This window comes from Falco naumanni, chromosome 4 (genome assembly GCF_017639655.2).
Source record: "Falco naumanni isolate bFalNau1 chromosome 4, bFalNau1.pat, whole genome shotgun sequence".
In the NCBI taxonomy this organism is placed as follows: Eukaryota; Metazoa; Chordata; class Aves; order Falconiformes; family Falconidae; genus Falco; species Falco naumanni.
Window position 1 is genome coordinate 112,803,589 of NC_054057.1, and position 21,725 is coordinate 112,825,313.

Genomic DNA, 21,725 nt, shown 5'->3' on the forward strand with positions numbered 1-21,725 from the left:
GCGGCGGTGTGGCGGAGCTGAGCGGCCCGGCGCGGCCCGGCCTGCCCCCCGCGGGCAGCGCGGCCCCCCGGCGGCCCCACCGCCAGCGGCGCTCCGGGGGGACCCGGACGCCTCAGCGGGGAGCGCTCAGTAAGTGCCGGCCCCGGCGAGCCGGGAGCACTAGCCGCCCCGGCGGGTGGGGCGCGGCGCTGAAACGCGGCTGTCTCCGGGGAGGGGCGCGGCGGCGGCGGGCTGGGCCATCGAGGGTCTCTGGCCGTCCTGTCCCGCCGGGCTGCGGGCGCAGGTGAGGGCTGCCGCGGCCTGTCGGTGACGGGGAAGGGCGGGCGGCGGCGGCGCGCCGCGCTGTACCCGGCCCCGTCTCTGTGCCTGGCGCCCCGGCGAGGCCCGCCCAGCCCGACCGGGCGAGGCGCGGCGCAGCGCTGCGGGCGGAGCGGAGCGAGCGGTGGGAGTCGGCTGCCAGCCCCGGGGCCGCTCCCACGCCGGCGGCGGAGCGTGTCGGAGCGGGATGGGCCGCGCAACCCGTTACCCGCCTGGAAGCGGCTCCCCGGGACGGCGAACGTGCGGCCTCCCGCAGGGACGGCGCGCCCCGCCGCTGCGGGCCCACTCTGCCCGGGAAGGCCGCGGGCGCGGGGCGGCCGGTGCGCAGCCGGAGGAGCGGTGGCGGGGCCGGGGGAGCGCCCCGCCCTGGTGCCCGGGCGCGACGGGCCCGTGGCACGGCGGCGGCAGCGGGAGGGTGGCGGACGAGGCGCTCCGGGACGGCGGGCACAGGTGGCTGGGCGACTCCCCCAGCCCGGGGCTGCCCCAGCCCGCGGGGCCGTGGAGCGGGGGGGCGAGAAGCCCCCGGTTCCGGCTCGCAGCGGGAAGCCAGATCCCATAGGCGACAGCAGCCCTGTGCCGCCTGCCTTGCGGAATGGCTGGAGACACTTCATCTTTGTGAAGTAATGCAGAAAAAATACTAGTTGTTATTTGCCTTCTTCATCCAGAGACCCCGCGACCCATCTTCATCCCCGTGACACAAACCTCTATTCCTGTCATACCCAAGAGGAAGCTGCAGCGTTAAACCCAAGACTCAAAAAGCCAGCAGCCTCAGGCTACTGCCCGACATGATGTTCGGCATCTCAGAGGTGCTGGCCACCACAGCATCTATCAGAGACCAGTTTGGAAATGCTGTCGTAGGGGAGAATCAAAAGTGCTCTCCTTATTCCCAGACCCAGCAGAGCCCAGCACAGAGCGGTCCTGGCTGTGTGAGAAGCTCTGTTGGTGCAGGCAATGGAAGAATGCCAGCTCGCAGCAGTTGAGGATCTGGTTCCTCTTCTGTTCTATTTGTGCATGGACTATGCTGAAACCCACCAGCAATAGGTAGTAGCTGTCCCTGGCCCTAGAGCAGCCATCAGAGACTTGGAGTGTACCCAGCCTGCAGATCAAACTTCCAGCACCAGGATGACAACTGGGAAAGTGGTGGGAAAGATCATCATCATCATCATCCGCCCCTGGCTCTACCATTGTAAGCTGTGGGCCCTGAGCCATAATTGCAGTCAGCCTCCCCATCTGGCCCTCTGCAACCTAGACCAGAAGGGGCTTGGGAACAGCAATACCCTCATCTGGACCTGGACTTGGAGGTTGTCTAAGCCATGTCAGAAACCTTTCATACATGACTGCTTTTAGAGCTAGGTCTCTGGGCTTGGAATCCTTCAGCATAGACAGGACCCTGAAAGCATGAACAAGAGCCTCTGTTCCCACCAGACCAGATTTTCAGCTGGCTAATTTTAAACTAGCCAGTGCATAGCAGCACAGCGTGTGGTCCATACAAAAGGGTTCTTTCCCAAAGGCTTGGTATCAGCTTCACCATCCAAGTTCCAGTGGTTTTCCAAAGCTGACCACCATATTGAGATGAAGGCATAACCCATTTTGTTTCCAAAATTCAGGAGCTGTTCGAGATCACAAGCCGTACTTTGCAAAGCCCTTGGGCCTGCTTCACTCCTTTCACTTAGGCTGTTTTTCCACTTTTTGTTTCCTTGATGGTGGCTTTTAAAAAAAATGTGAATTATCATAATTGAGAGTTTCCCTGAACAGCACAGTCAGTGATTCTCTCTGGGCAGCTGCTTGGTCTGCCCAGTACCTGCTCAACAGTTCCTTCCTGTTCCCTGCTGGGCTGTAGCTGCTGCTGCTATTGTGGCACTCGGATTTCAAATTTGCCATCTTTGTGCCCGAGTGTCCACTACACTTGAGCTCCAGTGTGGTCAGCAGTGGCTGGGGAAATCCAGGTGCCACATGGTTTAAACTAGGCGTGCACAGTTTGGTGGTCAGTGAAGGCTGCAATGAACTTGTGTCTCAGCATGGTGTTAGGTGGGACCTGACCAGAACTGCTATCTTCACGTTCCTCTAGAAACTCACGGGAGTTTGACAGCTCACACAGTCTCCCAGGCACTTCAAAATCCCCCAGCAACTCCTGCTTCACAAAGTTGCTCACAGGGAGCTGTGAGACAGATGCTGCATGTGTGCTGAGAAACGTACCTGCTCAGGGAGATGCAGGACAAGTGCTGTCCGAGTCGAGGTGGCTACTCCAGCTGCGGACTGACCGCAGAGCAGCCTGGTACTGTTCGCCTGGTATGATTTCTCTGCCTCGGTTGTTAGTGACAGATGTTAATCATGCTGCTTAATGCAGTTATGGACAGCAGGAAGTCATCACAGTAATGGGAACTGCACAGTAACCTTGCCTAGAACAGAACAGAGTGGAGCAGAACAATGGCTCATTTCTCTTTGCAGACACATCTTTTCCATTCAGAGCTCATTAACCCCTGTGTCCCTGCTGCATTCTAGTCCAGACATGTTATATCTGCTAAACTGCTGAGGAATTATCAGAGGACTGCTACAGTAGTTCTTGGGGTTGTCATTGCTCTGGTCCAGAGGTAGCTGCATTTTCACAGAAAGAGTTGCTGAACTAACGTTATAGGCAGTGATTTTATAAACACAGTTTTGCAAATACTTCCCATAGGATCATCCCATGGTGTTTTGCAACTCCTGATGATTTGCGCAATAGAAGCATGAAGCAATTAAAGCCTTTCATGTTTTCAGCATGAATAGATGTATCAAATTTCACAACTCATACAAAATTGGACTAATTTAAAAATTAATATTGATAATCAGCAGTGCATGACTAAGCTTGAGTGCGTGCTTTCATCAGGGACTTGAAAAATACTCACTGTCTGTAGTAGCAGATGGGGGACCAGTGTAAGGAAGTGCCTTTCCAGGGTGCATGGGATGAAGGAATGTGGGGCAACGGAGAGTGCAGTGACTAGATAGACCAGTGACTACCACAACAGGGAAGTCCAACTTCAGATTCAATAACATTCTGAGATGTGGATGCCTCATGGCTGAGTGTTGTTTTATTGGACGTGTTCCCACTGATAAGGGGATCCATGTAACTTTCCAAAAATGAAAAACGAGACAGAAGCAGGAAAATGCTGTATCTGCAGATAGAGGCCGCCTGCCTCAGCCTGAAGCAGAACAAAGGCAGGGGTTCTGAGGCTGTCCCCACATCGGTCTGCCAAGTGCCTGCAAGGAGGCAGAGCTGAAGCAGCAAGGGGAGAGCGTATCACTGATTTCAAGTGAATCAGGCATGACTCTGGGGGCTCTCAGTACCCCTGAAAAATCTTTTTCTTATTTTGAGTGGGCATCTGTGAGCTGTTCTCAAAAACTGTGCCAGTGAATCAGGAAACTTTGGAAAAGGTTGTGCCTGTCTCTTAAGAGCTCTGCACTGTTCATTTGTTCTCATTCTTTCCTAGGCTGAAACAAGTGTGGTTCCTATGAAGAAAAATCATCAGTGATGATGCTACAGGAGGTCTCACATGAGGGTCCTTGATACGAAGGGCAACTTTCTACTTCTGTAGCTGATGGGTGAGGACAACAGGTTGGTCAAAGGAGCTACCAAGAGCTGGCAGGATGAGTTACAGCTCACCCTCTATACATGATGTGTATCACAGCAGCACCACCACAGCCAAGCCAGGCACAGGGACAACTCTGGATGTGACTGTACCAGAAACAGCTACCATAAGCCCTGAGACTACCAGTTTCAACAGCACCAAAATCCCAGACGTGGCTAGCACTGGACCCGGCATGAGCACAATGCTGCTGTCCTTTGGGATCATTACCGTGATTGGGTTGGCTGTAGCTATGGTAAGAGAGGCCTGCTAAATATTTCTCTCTCTGTTGAGGTTGGAGGGTGGCAAAGGGGCTCTAGGACTGATGGAAGCCATATGTGGTATCAGTATTTATTTTTAATAGCAGTAGGAAGTTTGGTTAAAAGAATGCAAAGCAGATTCTGTTCTGACTTGTTAAGTGGAACAGCTGCATTGATTTAAACCTTGTCAACACAGGGGCCCTGCAAGAAAGTTCATCCAAATTCAAGTTTTAAAGCAGACTGTTGAAATGAAACCACATTAATCTCCCCTGTGGACATTTGAATTTTTGAATTAAAGCGGCCTGAATCCATTTTAGCTGGACTCATTCTGGACTGCATTCCCAAGGTTCTGCTTGCTGGATATCAGCAAAGTACTTGAGATTTTCTTGCATAACTAACCTTGCTGTTAATGCTGTAGGCAGAAGCTTTCAGAAACTGTAGTTCTGGGCTTGACACAGGCAATGCAAGTGCTGCAGTTCTTCTTCTGATATGTAACCAGATCATTTACCTGCCAACAGAGAACAGAAGGTAGCGGCAAGCTCCCATTCCTCATATGAGGAAGAGCTTCACTAATACAACCATCAGAGGAGCCTACAGAAAGGGACTACTGCAAAATTGCATTGCAGACCCGAGGAGGAGTTTTTCCAAAAGCCCCTAAGAGAACCTGGAAACATTATCCTGGAAATGGTCCTAAGTTCCCAAGAGCAACACCCAGCGTTCGTAGTTCTCAGAACAAGGCTCTGGAGGCCAAAAGCCTCACTTCCTTCCCAGCACAGCCACTCTTACTGGCTGACACGAGGCAAGTCACTGAGCATGCCCTCTTTCCTTCTTCCCTTTATACTGGGGAGGGGGTAACAGCACTTCCATGCTGTAGGAAATCTACAGATGATGAAAGGTTCTTCATCCACTCTTAAATTGCCACACATGTCGTGCAGCCACCAGAAATGTGCTGAACTACACCTAGTAATAATACACCTAATACTCTTACTACTACTAACACGCCTAATAACACGCCACTCGAGCACGTAAGTGTCAGACATGATGTGCTACCAAGCTTACACTGATGCACATGAAAATTAATTTTTGGTTGCCACTTCTCCCTTCCCCCTGCTTTGGTGTGCAGTGACACCAGACTTGCTACACCTCCTTTCTCTGTGCCCTGTGGCCAAAATTTCTCTTCTCAGCTGTTCCCCATCCTACTGTGACTGTTATAATGATGGTTTTCTTTCTCCCTCAGGTTCTGTATATCAGGAAGAGGAAGAGGTAAGTAACGTCTATTGTTGGCTGAAGGAAGCTCAGTACTTCAAAATGCAGAGAGAACTAGGAAGGAGACGGGAAGATGGGGAGAGTGCGAGGGATGGCTGTCTGAGAACAAACCTACAGGGATTCAGCTGTGTGTGACTGAGGCAGGGGTAGGGACACTGCACTCCTAATACTGGGCCACCTTCAGGCATCAGAGCTTCAGAGACTCCCGCACAGCTTTGGCAAGGAAAACATGGTTGAGCAGGAGGTTAGCCTGCAAACTCTTCATGCTTCATCTATGAGATACGCTAAAACAGAGGAGAGTGTTATGAGTGTATAAAGAAGCTGGGAACCTTTGCATGAGAGGTGTGGATCTCACATTTCAGCCATTCCCAGATCCCCGTTTTCCAAGAGCCTGGGCCAGTGACACTGGCCTTGCAAGGCTGAAGGCCTCTTTAGCTGCAGTCACAGCAACTGGCAGTAGCATAGTGCAGAGATGCAGCCTTCTAGCCTTAGTGTTAATTTCCTTGTTAAGCTTGCTGAAAATGGAGAGGAGAGCAGCATGCAGGGAGACACACATCTTGATTCTTCTGTTTCTGACAGCAGAGGCTGGTGAAGATCCATTAGATGTGGTACCTCCCCCCCTGCCTGACCTTGTGGCAGGCCTGGCATGGCCATGGGCTTTGAAGAAGTGCTGCTGCCCACTGTAAAATTTCCAAGCCAGACCCTGAATCCCAGATCTGGGTACTGCCATAGTAGCAGCTAATGCTTGGCCTATTAACAGAGTGCTGCTGGAGATAATGGTTGTGTTGGCAAACCTGTGTAGAAGCAAGGAGGGAATGTGTCATCTTAGCAATTGCCAAAATAGATATTTGTGGTGACACTGCCAGTAACTGCTTGTGTGTTTCCCTCCCCCACCACGCAAAACTCAGCTACAGCCTAAGGCAGGGCTTAGTGTTTTCACAAGAGCATGCCCACCCATCCGTCCTCCACCTCTGAGCTGCCCAGTATTTAGGGAGACCCATTGGGGTAGTACTTTATAGCTCTGTCACTTGGAGCAATGATAGAAGAGTAAAGAACAGTCTGTCCACAGGCATCAACCTCCTATGAGAAACTCTCTTTCCTGTTTTCTATTTATTATTTTCTATTTTTATGTACTTCAACCCCAGAGTTAAAGTACTGCTCTTAGACCACTGGAGCTAGAAGTGGACTTTTGCTGGCAGACATGGTGTGACGTGGCAGGACAGGCTGTTGTGTATAGAGGGAAGGGGAGGTCACAAAATGCCTAGCCAGTATGTTCCACCATCTCTTTTGTCCCACCACATAAAGCTTGGTATTTTAAGGTCTGCAGGAACTTAAATCCCTGTCTGATTCCTCTATGCGTAGTGCCTGCTAACATAGATTAGTGATGGCAATTAATCCCTGTAACTGCACTCTGGGTATCTTCCACTACTGCCAGCTGTGTGTAGTAGGTTCTTATCCTCATCTCTGTGGGACAGGACATAATCCTTATCCAGCAAGAGCAATATGAGCAGAATCCCTGCACAGGAGGAGAAATAGGCTGCAGATAGCCTCAGCAGTGAGGTGGGGAAGGCAGCCTGAGCACCTGTCCTCCTCAGCCAACCCTTTCTCTTCCCTCCCATGGGCAGGTTGGAGAAGTTACGGCACCAGCTCATGCCCATGTACAACTTTGATCCCACCGAGGAACAGGATGAACTGGAGCAGGAGCTGCTGGAACACGGGCGAGATGCAGCATCTTCCCAGGCATCGCAGAACAAGGTAGGCATCAGGGACCAGTGAGTCTGTTACTACAACCACTGGCACCTGCACTGTTTTTGTTACAGAGTCAAAACATTGTAGGATTGTAGAGTAAGTAAACCATGTCAGACCTCAGGAGGACTTTGCCCATCTCTGCCAGCCCTGGAGATACAGGGGTTGAGCATTCTGGAGTGCTTAGGATGGACTGAAGAGTCAGGCAAGTAGGACAAAGAGCCTGAGGAGGCAAAGCACTGGCTGTGCTCAACTATGAGAGAGAAAAGAACAACTTCAGTAATTAAGGGCAAGTTTACTACAGTTTACCGCCCAGGGCACCACAAGGGAGCAGTAGGATGATGAATGCCGTTTTCTGGGAGATGGGCTTCAGTGCCTGCAAGGCACTGAGGCTCCTTTGCCCTGGCCCTGAAAAGCAAGTAATTTCCACCCAGTTATAAGGTATCCCTGCTTTGCCCAAGGACTTAAGTATGGAACAAGGCCTTGCTGAGGGAAAGCCTGTAGTAACAGTTTACTGTGCTGCGAGCCCTGAAGAACGCAAGCAGAAAGCCTGCACGTTGTTGTGGCATGGCACATCTGGTCTTCTCACCAGCACCTCCAGGCCAACCCTGCTGGGCACAGAGCAGTGTGGCTCAGAAAGAGAAAAGGGAGGAGAGTTCTCCATTTGAATTTGGGGAGAGAGGAAGGCAGCTTTGCTTTGACCCCTCCCAAGTGTTCAAAAGCATGCAGTATGCTGCAAAATGACAGCGTCCTCAGAGACCACTGACTTGCTACATTTGTGAGTTAGGAAAGAGCCTGATAGCTTGGCCAGTTGTTTTTGGTTAGTAAGTCTTTTGTCAAAGACCCATCTGGACATCTCCTTCCCCAGTGTACTACCAAGAGGTAGGAGAAACAGGGAAGAAGGGCTTCTCACCATCATTTGCAGCCACCTTCACAGTGTTTTCTGTTTCCTTTGTCACCACCACAACCACACAAAAAGCCTTTCTGAAAGACAGAGCCAGCAGGGATGGTTGGAAAAGCTATGTCTCTTAGCCAGTGATGCAGCCTCCCCTTAGAGTAAGCATCTCTCCTTTCCTGAATTCCTCTCCAGCTGCTCTGTGTTGCCTGTGTCTTCCCTTGCTTTTCCAGTTCCAGTTGCAATTCTCAGTTTCCACACACTTCACACCTTCAGCTATCGGTAGCAAGCTTGGTGTGGGAGAAAGGAAAAGAGGAAATAATAAATACAACTGTAATTATAAAATATTTACCTTGAGATATGCTTCCCAAGCTGCTAAAGAGCTCAAAGGAGATGTGTGTCTTGAAATATGAAAGATAGTCAACATATTCCATACAGTGGTTTGGTACAGCAAGGAATACTGTTGTATAAAAGCAAAGGATCTTGTCCTCAAAGTAGCGCATACTGGGAAAACATCAGGTCCTTCTGTTAGTGCACACAGAGGACTCCCTTCAGGTAGTAAAAGGGGGAAATGACAAGGCCAGAGTTAAACTTAGCACAGTAAAAGCAGATCCTATGTAGGGACTGGCCAGCAGGATACCTCAGATCCCTCCAGATTTTGCTAATGCACAGATACCCCTGCTTGGAAAGTACACAAGCTTAAAAGCTTAACATAGTAAGAGTGGGAGAGTCTATAAGCAACAGCCGAAGTTCAGTCTGTGGCATGTTTCCAGGCCTTCTTGATGAAAAGTCTTTTCGTGCTGCCTTGTATATATAAATAGTGAGATCCAGTAGTCCAACGACGTTGGAATTTTAAACCGGCTCGTTTTAATGGGCTGACGTACTCTCTGGCCTGTTGGTATTTTTCTGACACAGCCTTGTTAACGCCACATTGGTCAGCCAGCCTCCCCTTCCATCGGGGGCCGAGTCTAGTTACAGTACTGTGCAGTCTGTGCCAAGCACACACACCTGAGCAAAGGCAGACTTGCTGGGTCTCATCTTTCACTGCTTCAACGCAGATTCTGCTGACAAGTCAAGGAGCCCTCCAGAGACCCAGCCGTCTTGTGTTCACAGACGTTGCCAATGCCATCAATGCATGAACAATACCTGCCCCTGCTCTGGGATCATGCTGAGACTGGGGAGGATGAAGCCAACAAACCAGTGACTTCCCGCAAGCACGGCCGATCCACTGAGCCCAGCTGGTCACTCCATTGGTTTGTGTTACAAAAGGGCACAAGCACTGGGAACTGTCACCACTTTGGGAAGCAAACCCTTTGTGATGGCAGTGGTGATTTTTTGGCGCGTCTGTTACCACTAAAAGGTCCTGAGCTCCAGTTTCTGGGCTGGCGCTGACTGCTATCATTTACAGAGCTGCGTGCTTAGGAACAGTGCCTGCTTTGTTGTAGATTAACTTGTCAGAGCACATGTGCATGCTCTCTGGGTCAGGGAAGGAGAGGTGCGTGTTTCAGAGAGCTTCCCCACTGGCTTTGTGCCACCAGTCCCCCAAAAAAGGGATGAATGAGCCTCTCTGCACAGCGACCGCATCTTTGGCTGGTCCTGGAGGTGTGACTGGTGGCAAAGCCCCTTTGAGTAAGGAGAGCAGACTCCCCTAGCTGAGTGGTAATCTGGGACGTGGCAGGGAAAACACCATGGGCTTATCCCCCTTGTGGCACGTAGGCTGCTGAGAAATGTGTGTCTGGGATGACGTTGAAGCATGGGGAGTTCACCAGCTTTAAAAAGTGAAATGGTGAACATCTGGCTGATTACATCTTAACTGAGGAAGTGGCTGAATATCCCAAATGAGGGCTGCTGTATACACAGCAGGGAATTCACACAGCTAGAGACAGGAGGTGTCAATGTTTGGCGATGTGACTCCCTGCTGCTGCGCTAGGAATAACGGTGCTTGAGCCACAGCGAGGAGTCAAGTAGAACTGGGCTTCTGACACTATGTATCCCTCCTCCTGTTCTGGCTCAGGGAAGTTTCTACAGTGCAGAATATTATCCAGAAAAAAAAGATTAACCCTTGAAATATTTTCTTTTAAATAAGGAAAAACATGCATTGGCTCAGGATCATTACAACAGCCCCATGTCTGCCCACAGAGGTGACTGAACAGCTGGTTCGTACTTCCTTGCCTGCCAGGACCTGCAGTCAGAGCTTCCTCTTCTTCCTGCTGAAGGAACCCCCAGCTCTGTGTTAGCTTCTGCTCGTGTTACCTGCTAATGCAGGGAGGGCAGGACTAGACAAGTAAGCCAGGAGTTGCCCTGTAACCCTGAAGCATCTCTGCCTGTGCGTTCTTCAGGGCTGCAGGAGGGAGAGAGAGCAAAGGGGTCTCTGGCCACCTTGGCTGTGCGGCATGGGGGCTGCCCACCGCAGAGCCTTTCAGTGGCCACCAGCCCCGAGTGCTGCAGGCCAGCACAGTGGCCAGGGGCCAGCAGCAGAGCCTGCATGCAAGCATCAGTGCCCAGCCATGCATTGATCACCTGATATTTTTTTGCAGTATATGCATTTGTCAGTTGGATCATATTCCATCCACAGCACCGGTCAAAACGGAATCAAGGCAAGCCAAAATTTGAACGCGTATCTAAAGGTAGGCTTTATGCAAGGAGACCATTGCACTGAGTAGCAATTCAGGTATCATGGGCTTTGTGGCAAGTTTGGGCCTGGCAGTTTTTGTTCTCCCAAATCTTTTTTTTTTTTTCTTCTTTTTTCTCCACTGTGATCTTCCTCCCTCCCCACCACCCACCCCCCTTCATTAAATGTAGACTCTTTCCTGGGCATGTGTCACTGATCACACAGTTTCTTACCAGCCCTTCTTCACTGACACAGCTTCCCTCCCGGCACTTTTGCAAGGCTAAGTTGCTTTAATTTTACAGTATCCCTCTTTCTTTTAAAAACCAGGGAGTTCTGGGAGTGTATTAGGACCAGGAGTGTCATCATCTGTGGAAAACAGCCCATCCTCCATACCCAGAGGATCTGGCAGGAGTTACTCCCAGGCTGTTGGTTGCTGCTGGTGTTTGCACTCCAGGGGTGCAGTTGGAAGGAAGGTGCATGGGTACAAATACACAATAAGGCCCTTAGGATTTGGACGCTATCTGTGGGTCTTCCCAGAGGTTATGTCTCTGTGATCAGCTGAGAGGCAGACACATCACCCCCCCCACACACACATGCATACTTAAGCATCTCCTCCAAATGCTCACTGAGGGCAGCCAGCTACAGAGACATCAGATTTCTCCCTTCAGCAGCTGCCACGCCACTGCCTGTCACACTCCCACGCTCTGCAGCCAGACAGGGATGCAAGCGGCAGCAGGCGTGCGTGGCTGTCCTAAATCACAGCATTTCCCCTGGAACTCTTAGGATTGTAACTTCATTTGTTGTTTTAAACTATATAAAAGGCAAGTGTAAGCTGAGCTGATTCCTCAGACCAACAACCTACTTTGTGCTCATTACCCACCTCCATGTGCTGTGCATGCAGCTGCCAAGCAGTGCAGCTGCCAGCTCAGGTGCAAAAACATGCACCTTGTTCCACTTTGATGCAGAGCTGTATCTTGTATAACAAACTCAGTTACAGAGGAATTCTCTTTAACCATTCCACCTGTAACAGTAGGCTTTGTCCTGTGATGACTGCCCTTATATTAAAGAAGTACAGATAAAATACTAAAAGAATATTACGGGTATTTGCTGGGCTTGCACTGGAGTATTCTTTTAGTTCAATAGCACCTCCTCTCACAGGTCTTGGAAGTATATGTACAGTTTAGCAGAAGCATTATAATGTAATTTAATTCAAGTGTTTCTGTGTTTTAAGCATTGAAATATAATTAAACTATTTACATGAAATCTAGTGTGGTTGTCTTTTTCCCTCCTTACCATTCGTGTTTTCCACAGAAAACTGCTGGAGTGTATCCTCAATACCTGTTGTTAATTCAGGTGTACTGAATTCCCTTACTTTTTCAAAGACTGAAGTAAGTGTGAGAAACTTGGAAGGACAAACTCGGGGCAGGGGAGTGTGTGTGTCAAGGTTTAGTGTTCCACAGCATGGAAACTCAGACCTGTCCAGGAAACCCTGGTGGTTGGTGGAGAAGCCAGGAAGGCAGGATCTTCCAGCCTAACAGGCCCTAGGCATCTAGATTGCATAAAGACAAATGCCAAATTGTCTGTTTGCCATATTATCCTTTAATCAACTTAATTCCTGGGCGAACTAGGGGTTCATCAGATCACCTGCAGCTCTGTCCTCAATAGCCTGCCCACACTGCGGTGGACATTGTGGGCAGCAGCATCAGTAGCTCCCTGGTGAAACTGTTGCTGTATTTCAGATTTGTTTTCTGCCTCACCTTCTGGCCCACAGACCCAAAACTTGGGACTAGTTAAGAAAGGTGTCAGATTAACTGAAGAGGTTATGCACAGGAACAAAACTAATTGTATGAAAAGCTAAATAGTTGTATGGCACTCAGAACAGTGTGGGGCATAAACTGACTGCTGTGGATACTTCTGGACGTACACATGAAGCAGAACTGGCTTGTGTTCCAATCCAGCCAGTTATGAGGTACTGTAAGATCTACAAGAGGATGGAATTAGGTATCAACATTGGGTTTTAAGGGCCTATCTGTTTTCCTCCATGTGCGATTCCTCACATTCATTATTCCTTGTTTTCACATAGGTCTGTAGCTCCTGAATGACCAAATCATGTTTTATAGGGCCCAAAACTCCAATTCAGATAAAGAGAATCTGACCTTGTCTGGTCCCATACATGTGTGCTGAGGTTGTTGCACATGGAAGAGGCAAAGCAGAAGCCTAAGGTACTATGTTTTATACCTTTATTAAAAACAAACTTCAAGGCTAATTTGCAAGTTGCCAATGTTCTTCATGCCTTCACCAAAACGGTTTATGAGAATCTTCCAAACTTTGCTAGGTAAGAAACCTTCTTCAGCTCCTGTGTTTTGAATCCAACTGTAATGAATTCCTATTTTTGACTGAGTCAGACCAAAACTGTCTTGAACTTAAAAACACTTGAAATGAATTTGCTTAGACATAGGATTTGGCTACGCAGAAAAGGTAACTAACTATATGGGAATTAAAAATTGGTTATCATTTCAAAAAAAGAAAATCCATGTAATCCAGTGTGAGATCCTAGCTCTCTGAGGATGGCTAGAATCCTGCCCACCTTTAATAGGCATTGGCTTTCATTCCAAGTCTCTGTGTAAACATGGAAGCTGAAGCTATGGACTGGGATTTTAGCTACTCAAAGAGTACCTCCTAATAGTGTGGAATTCTGCTTGTTCCTTGAACACTTACATTTTTATGGAGACATGTTTTCTACTGTGGCTTCCCAATGGAGTATTAAGAGGTAGCAAAGACCAGATTGTTTTTTAATTTATTTTTTTTTTAGGAGAAGCATTTTGTATGCATGTCCTAGGGGAATACTGCTGACCTAAAGCAGATGGGTTTAGTATCTAACTGAGACAGTTTCCATCCCTAGTCCATGCCACCAGCTGAGAAAGGTTTGACTGATGTCATAAGAAAAGCCTGAGTCTTACAGATGCAATCCCTAATCCATTTAGAGGAAGCTGAAGTTCCAGTCTCACATTGTAACAGCTATTACTCTCAGGTAATAGGGGTTAAGTAAATAGGCCTTACAGCCTTGCAAGCAGAGTACTGAACCTGCCAATTTGCCTGAAAATCGGCTAAAAGAAGCAGGTAAAAATATCTTGGTCTGCCACTGGAGCGGACTTTAAATGCAGACATGACCTGCAGCTGAACTTGCATGTCCATGGAAGAAGAGCAGCTCCCTAACCTGAAATCAGAGGAAATCCAGTTTGATCTTCTCATGTAACCATCAACAGTTATAGACTTGTGCCCACCTGGATTTATTCACAGAGCAGGGGCAGGGGATCAAACTCCTCCCATACCTGGCAGCACACCTCATCCTAAAGCGTAAGATTTATGTCTGTCCCTGTTACCTAATCCTTTTAATCCTTGTTGTATGTGATATGTGGTAGGGGAGGCACAAAGGTTATCTGTGGTGCAGTTTTCTACTGAGACCACCAAACTCCATACACAAGAAAATACTGTTAGGGCAAACCAGACAAGATATAGAATAAACAGGATCAGGGCTGATCACTGCTAAACTGAGTGGACTGGACAAAATGGCCTAGAAGGAAGAAATATTTTTTCTCCTATTATCTCTCTCTCCAGTCAGCCTTTCCTCTTAGTTCTGCATACATTTTCTCATGTTAAACAAATACCTGCTAAGGGAACAAACCTCTGATGAAAGGATAATAAATGAGCTCAATATATACTACCATTTCATGGGTTTCTGCTATGCACTGCCATAAATTTTAAGCCAATTATGTTCTGTTTAAATATTTAACACTGTAAAGCTAGCCAATTTTACATCTTGTCAAAGATAATTGAAATACCCACTTTGTCCCTTTAATAGGCAGGCAGAGCATCCACGAGATGGAAAATACCACTAGAATTTCACTGTTTACAACTGGATATTGGAAATACCCTCAATTCTTCAGAATTTAGCAAGGTCAGCTGTGACACAAAGCACAAATCTGCAATACAATGCGAGACAGAGCAGGCAGCCACAATCTCTGACCAACTGGCTACTGCTGTCTCCCAAAACTAGACTGTATCAGCAAGCTTTTGTTTGCATAACTGCAACACTAGAGGACCTCACATACACACACTACGAACTAAAAGTACCAACTAATTTAAATTGAATCCTGGGGCTCTGAAGGGAAGCAACCTTTGTCAGACGGTCCTTTGAAGTGATGAAATCCAGTGGCTGTGACTAAGCTTGTAAACATTGTGCACTCAGAGTTGCTATCAAATTCAGGGGAGTGCCACCAGGCCAGGAGCTGGTTATAGGGGATGGCCCTAAGCTGATAATGCTAGGATAAAAGTTTCTGAACCGATCCCCAAGACATCAGGGTGTGAACTTTCCTATAAACCATCCAAGCTACTGACCACTGGAACAACAGCATTATTAAGTAAGCTGGAAATGCCATGGAAGTTTTTCTTTCCCATATAGCCAAGGACTCGAAGACTGTCTTTCAGATGCAGTTCCTGTGGGCAACTGACCAAAACTTAACTCTTGGGACTCCATCAATCTATCAGAAGTGATATGACATATAAGTTCAGCAATTAGCTGTGTAAATAGAATTCCTTCACTGTATCTGCACTCCTGAGTCAACATTAGCCTTCTGTTCAACTACTGCTGTCTGTGGCAGGGCAAGGCACCCTGTTACCCAAGTATTCTTAAGAAAGATCAATATCCTCACAAAAGATGTAATACAAACCGTGGAAGGCATCTCTCTGACAAGGCATTTGCCATTTCTTCCCTTAAGTCCCTGCTTGGATGTTTGGGGTAAGCCAACAGACAACAGAGAGAAAGCTTGGCCAAAACTATCACAAAGAAAGAATTTGAAATATGACATTAAAAATCCCGTTTGCTTTCCAGTCCTCTGGATTCAGCAAGACATGAACAGGTGACATACTACTGCGCTGCAGCAAGGATGTTACTCAAGAGATCTCCTAAGACCAGTAGTTTTGCCGGGCCTGGAACCGTCTTTTCCAGTGATGCCTAAAGGGAAAGATCACGGGAGAGAGAGGGTTAGAGCTCTGGGTCCAGGAGCCAAGCTGCCCAAATGCCCCGTTACAGAGTCAGTGCAAGGTTAAAAGGTGGCAAGAATCTGCTTCCAAACAACAAAGGTCTTCACAGCAACATTCCCATTGCTCTTTTGCCAGCTCCAGGCTAAAGACTGACCCACTGGTTTCCCTGGCAGCCGGCCTCAGCAGGAGGCTAGTGAAAGCCCAGAAGTTACAGTCTGCGTGAAATCCTCTGGCTTCTGCTGTGCAAACACACATGATCAACTTCTGCGGTGAGCAGTTATGTATTTCCAAGTGCAACTCTGGATCCTCATGAGACACAGAGTACCAGAAGTGCCTTACCCAACATCGTAAACATCAGGAAAGCAGATGCACAGAAGGTCTAAAAAATGCCTCAGAGTCAGGGAATGTTTATGGCTACACATGCTTGCTCTGATCTGTGGCTAACCCCATGGTTTCAGGAAAGCTGAGGTGTTGGGGCAGCAGAGGGAACAAAGACAAAGGAGTTGGCAGCTGCTCTCTCGATGTACTGAGAACATGGGGAAGGAAAGACAGGCAAGGAGCAAGGTCTGGAGGCTGCTTCTGGCTTTGGACTGCGGCTTGGAAGTTTTGCCGTAAAGCAAACTCCCTCTCACACCTATACTTCATTCACCAAGCAAAGTTACTGAAACAAACCCAGGCTGCTTTTGTGGCTTAGGAGGCTACGAATCAGCTTCATCAATCATTTATTTGGTAGTGGTACTCCTGGAAGAGAAGACAATTGCTTCTTGGCCCAGAAACCAAAAACTTTAACAACTGAGCTGTGATTGGCAGCACTTGCATGTAGCAACACAATAAAGTCTGAACCATCATCAAACCCCTGCCTGCTCCTGGATAACCTAGAGCCACCCATAACCAGTGCCTTGGGAAAATTGGAGCTGGATCCCCCAACTAAAGGCCATGGGAAAATATCAGCTAGCTTTAAAGCAGCTCCCTGCCCCTTGGCAGGTTTGCAAGTCTTGCGTATTTCTAGTTCGGCTCTTCCTATTTCATGATTTCCCCTGTAACAGACTGACTGAAAACCAGGGAGTCAGTCATTGTTTATTTCAGCAATTCTTTCTTAATGTTGCAGACATGAAGCCCGGGGCAGATCTCTTTCCCGGAGTTTTACAGCATACAACCTGCAGGATAAGCAAGCATGTGTATCCTCCCATGACCTCTCTCTAGCCAGCACCTCAAAAATCCTCACCTGAAAGGAAAAAGCAAACCAATGAACCCCGCAATGACCAAAAGCTCTGGCTGTGCCTGTAGCAGATTATTACGTGATTGCAGAATACTGACAACAAATCTCAGAGCAGTAGCCTCCTGCACACATAACAGAAAAGCTTGCAGGCATTTAATATCTAAATTAAACCCAGACCCACAGAATGGGTTAATCCAGAAACTGTCTGAAAGCTGCTACAGCTGCATCTTGCTTGCAGACAAGCCACAGGATTTAGTTTCCAGCAAGTCAGAATAGTAAGTTTCCCCTTTCCCTTTTTAGTCAGAAGTTTCTAAGACAGGATTACTGCTCCGTCTCAAGCTCCCGAGTGAATAACAACTGCTACAAAATTTTCCAGAGGATTTCCAGGTTTCATGCTGTACACGCTTATCCCCACTGATTTTCTGGTTAATCCCACTGATTTGCTAGCAGGTTTTTTTCTTACAGAAGCGCATGCCTTCCCCAACAGTAAAACTCCCCTCTCCGTGTCTGGTGCTGAGCACGCAGCGCCATGCGCTGCACTGCTGTCTTGTGCTGACCGCAGCATCCGCTTTATCCTGTCACATCTGGTTCTACCTCATCGCAACAGGAGGGAAACATATTCCTCATGTCACTGCCCTCGGTCCCACTCAAACTGAAAGGAAGAAGAAAGTACCCACATCGGCTGTGGTTTTGGGCGATGCTGAAGAGTACTACAAAAAGGCAACGACTGGGCAGGAGGTGAGCTCATCATCTGTGAGCCTGTGGCTCTGCTGATGGCATCACACAGCTTGGTGGCAGGAAGTGATACAGGAGCAGGCGCTCGAGAGGAAACTGAATCGAGCAGCTGAGGTTAACTGCGCTGGTGTTTTATCATGCGGCATTTCCAGGGACTTTCTAAGAACCTCAGGTTGGGTTCGGCTGCCCAGCATCAGTTAGCTTGCTTCGCACGCCACGCTCAACTGCGCTAACGGCAGCGGGATGAGGGAGCAGCTGTGCTGACCACATGGCAAAACAAGGCAACATCTGCCTCTCTTGGGTTGCTGGCCCCTTCCCCCTCAAGAGAAAATGTTTAACGAATAGCTTCCTACAATGCTCACTGAAGGTAGGACTCAGCTGCACACAAGTTTTCCTGGCATCTGCCTCAGAAACGGCCCCCAATGGTACAGGATGGTCATGGATCTGCTCTTCCCCAGGGCTGTAGCGAGGCTGGGGCATCTGTAAGTTCCTGTGACAGGGATAACAGTTATCTGGCATCTCGTCTCAGAGAGGCTTAGATAACTTTGCAGCCCTACACTGAAACTTGCCAGTGTCATCATTCTCTGTGCTGCTGATACACTAGCATCTCTGCTCCTGTGCCACCAGGAGAGAGCACTGCCTTAGAGCACACACTGGGAAGGAGAGTGCAAGACTATCCTGGAGGCATGCTGGAGTTAATCCAGAATATCAGGATGTCCCAACTGTCAAGGGATCTTCAACTTTCCTCAACCCCCCACCCCCCCACCCCCACCCCTAAGTAACGCAAGACATTCATGAGCAACTATATTCACTTTCTACAGACTACATACCACAGCCAGAGAATTTCACTGAGCCATACCTGTAACAGTCATCAGAAGCTCAGATATGTGACTTTTTGGAAAGACAGAGATAGGGATTTCCTTCCCACCCCTCTTTTCTGCCTTCACTTCTGCTGAAGTGGCCACAGCTTCATTAGGTGGAAGGAATGCGCTACATGTCCGGTTGTGATGCACCTGGCAGCCTTCCAAATTCTCCTCTGTAGGATTTACCAGAATGACTGCAGCCAGTGCTAGAGCTCTGGGGGTACATGCATGGTTTGCCAGGACCATGGCTGCACAATTTAGTCCCATGTAATTATACTTATCTAATTTCAAACCTTGTGTGGCTGGCGCCAAGTTCGAATTCAAGTCACTGCTTGCCTGAGGATTTCCTTCCCGAGACACTCCTTCTTGGACCACTAGTTGAGGCTATGAAGAAAAACACCAAAAACAAACAACACCCCACCCCCCACCCCTAAAATTAGGATCAAGGGACAAAATTGCAAATACATAAAGTAGATTTAAAACAAAAAGCCTTTGATCAATGTTACTTAAATAAGACTGTGCAGCCTAGAAAGCATGCCCATTTGTCACCGTTGCCTATACCCAACCATATGCAAGAGCAAGCAACACTGCATGTAGTGCCTGCACACATTCACAAGCATCTCTGAATGGTCATCAGAACCCATAATAAGCTACGATAATACCAGTCTTTTGAGATTTTTTTTTTAAGTATTTTGAAAAATTTTGCAAAAAATTTTGAACATTGTGAAAAAATCTCCCCACTACACAGCTATGGAGAAGGTTGTTTCATCCTTGAAAGCACTTTCTATATTTCAAGGTATTTTCCTGTCCTGAACAACTAAACATTTTGTCCATCAAAAATTAAAATCCAAATGGCTGTTCTTTTTCTTCTGCTTTGATTTTGCCTCCCTGCCTCCTACTCCTCAGCTGTTAAAAAAAGTTAATTTTGAATTGAAACATCATAATGATTCACTAACCAAAGCTAGAATGACACATTTTGAAACACTAAAAAGAAAAATGAGCCAGTGTACAAAAAGTTTTAATGTCAATAAACCAGCACGTAGCACAGGTTTTTGGGGTTTTTTTTTTGGTTTGGGTTTGGGTTTTTTTTTTGGTTGGTTGGTTTTTTAAAACAAATTACTACGCAGCTCACTGTTTACAGTAACAAACACCCTAACTTACAGTCTGGCACAGAACTCAATTTAACCACAAAACCCCAAGCCTAAGCCTACAACTGAAGCTATTACAATCAGTTACAGAAGAGAATGGCTGGAATAGTTTTTTCCAACCTCATTTGCAGCCTGTTATAGATTAGAGATGGCTATAATCTATTTCTAGTATGCTATAGGTGTTTGTATAGACTGGGCAAATCCCTGAGTACCCTGATCCAATTAGACCTGCTTTGAGCAGTGGTTTGAACTAAATGATCTCCAGTGGGCCCTTCCAACCTAAGTTATTCTATGATTCTAAAAAAATAAAGAAAAGCATAGGGTGCACACACAGCTGAGGGATACCAGACATTCACTACCACTACTAGTAGATCCTGGGAGATATCAGGATGCTCCAAACTATTGTCTTGCTTCTTCCATGTGGCATAAAGGTCTCAAGGAAGAATAAAGAGCCAACTAAATTTATAAGAAAGTGTTTTAATTAGATTACCATTACAGAAAAATACGAATTTGCATGGAAGATTTATTTTGAAATTCCACTTCTAAAAAAAAAAAAAAAAAAAGAGAGAGAGAGAGAGAACATAGGACAGGAAAACTATTCCAGCTACTTTTATTTCAGATGTTAGCTTTTGCCAACACACATGGCTGGCTGTGCCACATAAAATGTTGGGGAGCATGTTCTTGGTGCTGCCTGGCTGCCCCCTTTCCTTTTCCCTGGGGAGGAAGGGGGGTGTTCCTCTCTTGGCAGCAGTGGCAGGCACACAGATTAGCTACAAAGCAGGGCTGAAGCCATCTCCTCTGTCACCATTACTGTCAGTTTAACCACAAGACAGCCCTACTAGCAGGTGTTTTAGAAACTGCCCTTTGCTCTGAATCTCTCTTTCAGAGTTGTCCTGCATAGGATCCTCAGCTTTATACAGAATATACTTCACTTTTTTTGGCTTTCCTGAACCCCACAATAACAGAGTTTCACAGCCAAGGCTTCTCTGCCCCAGTTCAGACTGCATCACAGCAACAGGACAAGCTGGGACTGAATCTATTGCTCCCACAGAATTTCACTGCCTTTTTCCCCTACCAGGCAGGAAGCAGAACACTATAACACTCCTGAGGGTTAAACTTGCCTATGTCAGATTCGATGAAAAACACATCAACTAGTGCCAGAAACTGCCTGCCAGCTCGCCTGGAGTCCTCTGGCCTCTGCAGTTGCATTTACCCATTGCAGTTTGTGGCTACACATACAGGTCACATCCGTTTGTACCACTGTCCAAGGCAAGGCAGTAGCTGAGGCCTCCTTCCCCCTCTCCTTTCAACCTCTGCCTCCCCTCACACGTGGCCAGGTCAAATTGCACCTGCTAATGAATATCCCTCATAGCCCATCTCAAATCTAGCAATGTCCCAACTACTTCAAAGCTGCTTGTAAAGCCCTGCCACCTTTCACTGCTCCCAAGGGCTGTCACACCACTCAGATTGCCTGCTAGACCTCATGGAACCATCTGGATGCCAGTCCCTGACCCTACATTCACCTGGTGGAGGTATGCCATGTGATGTTCCTCTATTTTCAGCAGTGCTTCTTTTTAGCACAACTCCTCTCCTAGCTATTGCTTTCTGTCTGGGTTACAATTTTAAAGTAACTTCTAACTGTCAGCTTCTGAGCTTCCTGAAACTTCCACCCGTTTGCCCCCAGGGTCTGTCTGAAATCTGTTGCAAATCAGAGTTCGAACAGTCTCAACCGCAGCTGGAGAATACAGTGCCAGTGCCCAGCCCTCCCACGAAGGGATGAGAAACCCCCTCATCTGGGACAAGCTCTCAGAGCAGGGAGAACCCTGCAATCATGATCCTTCAGGGAACACCTATACTACCTATTACTTCATTTTGATAAAGTTATCTTCCATCATCGTTACCTGGGGAGTCAGAGGTATGTTTTCTGGCCATACAGATCCCCATGCCCAGCCCTAGTTCAGGCTGATGCTGTGTCTCACACTTCGCAGTACTACCCTGGCATTCTCAGTCCAGCTCAGC

At 47.8% G+C, this 21,725-nt stretch overlaps 2 protein-coding genes across 13 annotated transcripts in view; one reads left to right on the top strand and one right to left on the bottom strand.

The window, feature by feature from the left end:
• C4H3orf18 (chromosome 4 C3orf18 homolog) overlaps positions 1 to 21,725 on the top strand; it is a 27,830-nt gene continuing 6,105 nt past the window's right edge. Inside the window, exons 1-6 of one of the 10 annotated variants that reach the window (XM_040590928.1) lie at positions 1 to 129; positions 984 to 2,607; positions 3,786 to 4,176; positions 5,418 to 5,443; positions 7,072 to 7,201; positions 14,561 to 15,635. In XM_040590928.1, coding sequence (XP_040446862.1) covers positions 3,943 to 4,176; positions 5,418 to 5,443; positions 7,072 to 7,201; positions 14,561 to 14,755 — 585 coding nt within the window. In that variant the 5' untranslated portion in view covers positions 1 to 129; positions 984 to 2,607; positions 3,786 to 3,942 and the 3' untranslated portion in view covers positions 14,756 to 15,635. Of the gene's footprint in view, positions 130 to 983; positions 2,608 to 3,785; positions 4,177 to 5,417; positions 5,444 to 7,071; positions 7,202 to 8,171; positions 8,210 to 9,143; positions 11,962 to 14,560; positions 15,636 to 21,725 lie in introns of those variants that run through there. The other 9 variants (XM_040590929.1, XM_040590930.1, XM_040590933.1 and 6 more) reach the window with 9 other exon arrangements.
• LOC121086755 (high mobility group protein HMGI-C-like) overlaps positions 12,925 to 21,725 on the bottom strand; it is a 20,058-nt gene continuing 11,257 nt past the window's right edge. For 2 of the 3 annotated variants that reach the window (XM_040590924.1, XM_040590925.1), the window contains one exon: positions 18,467 to 18,942. In XM_040590924.1, the coding sequence (XP_040446858.1) occupies positions 18,541 to 18,942 (402 nt within the window). In that variant the 3' untranslated portion in view covers positions 18,467 to 18,540. Of the gene's footprint in view, positions 13,072 to 15,626; positions 15,713 to 18,466; positions 18,943 to 21,725 lie in introns of those variants that run through there. The other variant, XM_040590926.1, reaches the window with a different exon arrangement.